At 49.9% G+C, this 6,000-nt stretch overlaps 1 protein-coding gene across 1 annotated transcript in view; it reads right to left on the reverse strand.

Moving 5' to 3' along the window:
* Positions 1-3,738: 3,738 nt before the first annotated feature.
* The window catches only part of LOC125450579 (nuclear factor 7, brain-like), a 19,767-nt gene continuing 17,505 nt past the window's right edge, over positions 3,739-6,000 (reverse strand). Inside the window, exon 6 of the mRNA XM_059639568.1 lies at positions 3,739-4,449. Coding sequence (XP_059495551.1) covers positions 3,896-4,449 — 554 coding nt within the window. The 3' untranslated portion in view covers positions 3,739-3,895. The remainder of the gene's footprint in view (positions 4,450-6,000) is intronic.

Below are 6,000 nucleotides of genomic sequence, written 5' to 3' on the forward strand. Positions count from 1 at the left end.
CAGTGTGGGAGGCGGACATTGGGAGAGAGGAATGTGGGGGAAACTAACATTGAGGGACCACATTGTAGAAATCAACATTAGGGAAGCTACACTGGGAAAACAAACTGGGATATCCACATGAGGGAGTTCAACACTGGGGGATCCTGATCGGTGCGATCAGCAGTACAAGAGGCTGAATGGCCTCTGTCTATCCAGTTCAAGTCTGATTTCTGTACAATTCGGGGGAAGAATGCTTGTGTGTTCTACACTTGCAATTGGAGCAAACCGTAGGTTTGAACCAAGAGTTTCACACACAACGTCACAAGGGGAAATGCAGGGGTAGGATATTCAGGGATATGAGACAGAGCCATCAATACTCTGAGTGGAAAGCGACCAGGGTTTTGCCGCCTCAGCAGTAATTGTCATCTTCATGAGTCATCCTCCACTCTTCATCAGCTTCACCCCATCCAAAACCAGTGTCACCCACATCCGAACTCAGACTGAGCCCCTATTCCCCTGTCACTCACTGACCTACATCACCAACAGGCACCTCTTACTCCAGGTTCTTGTTCAAATTTCACCAGCTGCCCTGGTTCAAACCCATGCCCCCAGATCATTCGCCTGGGCCTCTGGATTACTCGGCCATAAGACCATGAAGAATAGGAACAAGAGTAGGCCATTCAGCCCCTTGAGCTTGTTCTGCCATTCAATGGGATCATGGCTGATCTATCCCTCCTCACATCCACTTTCCTGCCCTTTTCCCATAAGCCTTAATTCCCCGAATGTCAAACCCTGTCAAGCCCGGTAAGACTCCTACAGGCCAGGGAAGTTAGCATGAAGCCACCACTCTGGTCCATTAAGTGCCATTAACCAAGTGATGCACCCCACCCCCCCCCCCCGCCCCCGCCAAAGCATCACATTAGCAAACAGAATGTAACCTTGGACCACAGGCAGAGATGTTTGTACTGATGAGTCAAACACAGGATTGCCTTCAAGGAGGAAAGCTGGTTCGAGAAGATGAAAATACTGGGAATCCCCGGGCCGGGATTTGGGCTCAGGCAGCTGGAGGTATCATGGCCTATGGTAGAGAAGATAAAATTGGGGATGGCAGAATCCGAGGCCAGAGAATACGGGCTACAGACACCTTGGAGGATTGTGGGACAGGAGGAGATTACAGAGATAGGGTGGGGAGAGTGAATGAGACCAGGTACAACTGAGAAAAGAAGGATGAAAGTTTTAAAATGAGTTATTGCCAGAATGGGAGCACAATGTCATCATAGAAACATATAAAAACATAGAGCATCGGATCAGGAGCAGGCTATTCTACCCTTTGAGCCATCATTCAATATGGTCATGAAAATTAGAAAACATTAGGGTCTAGCCTACCTTCTGAAAATTATTCGGATTGTGGGGTACGTCTGGCCTGGTCCAGAACAAAGGTCAGGACATCTGCTGCCGGAACATGAGGGTTATCCATGTGGATTGTAACAACCCAGCTCCTCTGTGCAGGGAGAACAAACAATGGGAGCACAGACAGGGCTGAGAGGGGACCCTCACCTCCAGGAGGACTCTCTGCATGAAGAAGGTCCAGTTGACAGGTGATCCTTCCTCTACCTTTATCACAGTCACCCTGATTGTATTGCAGACATCCCCTGGCCTGGAGTATGGGCTCTAACAGAGGCCATCACTTTGGTCGGCTGGTCACTGACTTGGTGTTAGGCTGAAGCCAGTAACAAACAGCAAGACACCACTTGGCTGGGTTGAGAAGGGCACTGCCTGTGAGAATGTTAACGTATGCCCAGTCAGTCTGCACCACTGCACGCTGCCCTCAGTGTGGCTTCAACGTTCCACACATCTCCTTCTCGAATATCTCTTTGTAAAGGAAGTCTAGAGGAAAATGCAGTGTTTTGTCTCGAGGTTCATTGTGAGCAGCTCCATGACAGAGGACTCTGTGCTCTACCGCCTGTTCCCTGGGGCACACTCCAACACAAACATTAACTGTACCTGGAGGACCATCAACTCAGTGAAAGAAGCTCTTTGTCTTGCCTGAAACTTGTTGGTCTTCCAGAGCAAGGAGTTAGCCCTGACCGAATGTTGCAAGGTCCTGGGCTAAGTGCTGAGGGAAGCACAAAAGCTTGGAGCAGCTGCTGCCAAGGGTCCGTGGGGAAAGATCACTGTCTGAGGTCTTCCTGCTGAAGGTAAATGGGGTCCATTCAGTTATGGGACCCTCCCAGAGCCTCAAATATTATGGAGATATAATCTTGTAGAAGTGAGAGATGACTTTGGATTGTTTGTTGGATAGCCTCAAACCCCAATGTCTGTCTGTTTCCACATATGCTTCTGAACAAAACCAAACTACTTTGGTTACTATGTATCTACAAAGCGATAGTTTAGAAATAAAGTATATTTTTAAATTTAGAAAAAGATTCACCAACTTCAGCTCAACTGCAGCAGCTGCCCCCAGCTTCAGTGCGTCCCTCAGCACTTAGTCCTGGGCCTTGGAATGTGTCAGTCTGCAGCATTCAGGGTCAACTCCTTGTTCTGGAAGATCAACAAGTTTCAGGCGGACCAATCGGCGTCTTTCACCGAGCGATTCTCCTGTGTTTAAATGGAAACCCCAGGGGATCATGCTGCATCTCATGGCCCTCACTCTGTTCCTACTTTTTACTCCCGTCTCCCTTTCCAGTCGTTGTGTTTGACCCTGAGAAGTGAATGTAACACATTGCCTCTCCCTCCTGTTCCCTTATACTGACAGGAACCAGCTCCAGGCTCTGTGCAGCTGATCAGAGACACTGGAGAAAGGTTTCACCTTTTCAATGCGCAATCCCCAGCCGCTCCCCGTCCAACTCCTTGTATTTGATTGGGATCTTTCAGCGGGAATAAAATCCACCAGATCCCCTTCCTGAAATTAAAGAGGATTTCGGACTCATCTGTAACTTTCCGATATTTTCTTGGAGGTCTTCCACGTTTTCCAAGAAACGTGTAAGGAATAAATATCGACCCAGGAAACTTCTCCCTTTCAGACAATTTACAAATTGATCAATGAACCTGGGAGCCTTTTCAGAACCTCGGTACAGGACCGCCACCGCCTGGCGGGAGATGGTACTGCGGCCCAATGTCATTCAGTAACATACCCCGGACTGACTTATACCCTCCCTTCCTCCCAACCTCTTTCTCCTCTTCACCTATCTTCTCCTCCATCCATCTTCGGTCCGCCTCCCCCTCTCCCCCTCCCCCTTTTCTGATGAAGGGTCTAGGCCCGAAACGTCAGCTTTTGTGCTCCTGAGATGCTGCTTGGCCTGCTGTGTTCATCCAGCTCCACACTTTGTTATTTTGGATTCTCCAGCATCTGCAGTTCCCATCATCTCCAATCAAATCCTGGTGTCGTTGGAAATGAGAAATAAAATCAGAAAATGCTGGAAATCCTGAGCAGGTCAGGCAGCTTGTGTGCACACAGAACCGGATTTAACGGGCAGTTAAACACTGGGGATGGTGGAAATCCTGGGAGAGAGTGGATTTTGTGTAATTCCCTTCCCAATGATACAGGGAGCTTAATAGACCATGCTGTGTAAATGCAGCTTTGCCTCCCCTCAGTGTTTGGATTTCTCCCTCGGGATTTCATGTTCTGGGCGCAGAGTGAGAAATGGAAACACAGAGAAATCCCAGCTCCAGACTGGGGAACAGGTGAAGGGAGGGACGGTGGGACTGAAGCAGCGAGTAAATAAAGGAGAGACACAAGATATTTAATTTACTGTTTATTTTAGTCAACAGACGTTTATATCTGTATCTGAATTATTTACAATCTGGTTGTGATTTTACAAAATACAATCTCGAAAGTCAAGGACACATTGAGTAACAACCTGCTGTCAATGGAGGTTTCTGACCTTAACCCCTGACCCTGACCCTAATCCCGGGGTCAAGTCATTGTGAGGTCAGGGAGACCCTGAGGCCCCGCCCCTTCGGTGCAGATTCCCAGAAACTGGTCGAAATCCCAACTCCAGAAGAAAGGATAAAGTTTCCCAGTGAATTTATTCCCAGTGAAGGTGTGGAGATGGGACTTGGTGTCCGCGTTGTAAAATGAAACTGTCCCAGACTCATAACTGAGATAAACTCCCACTTTCCCGGGGAACTCACCGACAGGGAGAGGGGATTGAGTGTTGTTTATATAAAACTGATCCCATTTCCGCCCTATGATCCAGAATCCATTCTCAGGGATCAGTCTGACCCCTCTCTCCCTCTCCACAGACTCTGAGGCTACTCCCAGACTCCAGCGCCGATTCCCCACCACCTCCACCTCCCAGTAATGTCTCCCCGATGTGAATCCCTCTGATCCCAGGGCACAGGGCCAGTATGTAAACCTCTTCCCGGTGTCAGGGAGATCCCTTCGGGTCCTGGTCCGCCTCAAACTCTTCAGATCCTCAGACACCTCGAGCCGGGGATTCGCTGTTTCCACATCCAGGGTCACAGAGACTGGGAGAGAAAATACAGAGAATTAGGGACACTCCGTCTTCGTGATGGTGAGGGGTTTTGTGTGTGTGTGTGTGTGTGTGTGTGTGTGTGTGTGTGTGTGTGCATGTGTGAGAGTGTGTGTGAGAGGACGTGGGGGGTCTGTCTGTGGTGGGTGGAGATGGTTGTGTGTGGTGTATGGGTGCAATGTGTGTGTGCAGTGTGTCTGTGCACTGGGCAGGTGTGTGGGGATCGGGGAGGTGTTTGTGGGAGGGTCTATGTGTGTGTGTGGGAGGGGGTTTGTGTGTGTGGGAAGCGGGTGGTATGGGGAGATGTGTGTGCGTGAGAGAGAGATGCGTGTGTCAGAGAGGGATGCTTGTGTGGGAGGGAGAAGTGTGTGTGTTGGGACGGGTATGTGTGTGTGTGATGGAGGGGAATATATATGTGTGTGTGTGTGTGTGTGTGTGTGTGTGTGTGTGGGGAGGGGTGCAGGGTTGTGGAGATATGTGTTTTGTGGGACGGAACATGTTGTGTGTCAGGGTGTGGGTTTGTGTGTGTGTGTTTGGGGGGGATGTGTGTGAGGGAGGGGATGTGTGTCAGAGGGGGATGTGTATTTGAGGGAAGGGTACATGTGTGTGGAGAGGGGGATGTTTGTGTGGGAGGAGGATGTGTATTTGAGGGAGGGGGAAATGTGTGTGGGGGAGGGGGGTGTCTGTGTGGGGAAGGATGTGTGTGAGGGTGGGGTTGTGTGTGCATCTGTGGGATTATTATGAGTGTGCAGTGTATAGCTGGATCACAATATATTTGCATGGGAGGGGATGTTTTGGGAGGGGAACGTGTGTGGGACAGGGATGTGCCTGTGTGGGAGGGAGATGAGCGTGGGTGAGGGGGATGAGTGTGGGTGAGGGGGATGTGAGTGGGGGTGTGGATGTGTGTGTGTGTGGGAGGGTTGTGTGTGAGGCTGAGTGATGTGGAGACAGGATTGTGTGTGGGGAGGGGGAAATGTGTGGGAAGGGGTGTGTGTGTGTGTCTGTGTGTGTGTGTGGGAAGGGTGTGTGTGTGAGGCTGGAGTAGGTATGTGTGCCGGTGGGGGAGGAGTGTTGTCTGTGGGAGGGAGAAGTGTGTATGGGAGCGGGATGTGTGTGTACATAGAACATAGAACTGCACGGCACAGTACAGGCCCTTTGGCTCACGATTTTGTGCCAAACTATTATCCTATTCCAAGCTCAAACTACCCTGCAAACCCTACATTTTACTATCATCCATGTGCCTATCCAAGAGTGGCTTCAATGTCCCTAATGCATCTGACTCCACTACCACTTCCGGCAGCGCATTCCACATGCCCACCAGTCTCTGTGTAAAGAACCTACCTCTGACATCTCCCCGATACCTTCCTCCAATCATCTTAAAATTATGACCCCTTATAATAGCCATTTCCACTCTACCTATGCCTCTCAACATCTTGTATACCTCTCATCCTTCTTTGCTCCAATGAGAAAGACCTAGCTCTCTCAACCTTTCCTCTTAAGACCTCCCATCCAGCCCAGGCAGCGTCCTGGTAAATCTTCTCTGCAC

Source organism: Stegostoma tigrinum, chromosome 34 (genome assembly GCF_030684315.1).
Source record: "Stegostoma tigrinum isolate sSteTig4 chromosome 34, sSteTig4.hap1, whole genome shotgun sequence".
NCBI classification, from domain to species: domain Eukaryota; kingdom Metazoa; phylum Chordata; class Chondrichthyes; order Orectolobiformes; family Stegostomatidae; genus Stegostoma; species Stegostoma tigrinum.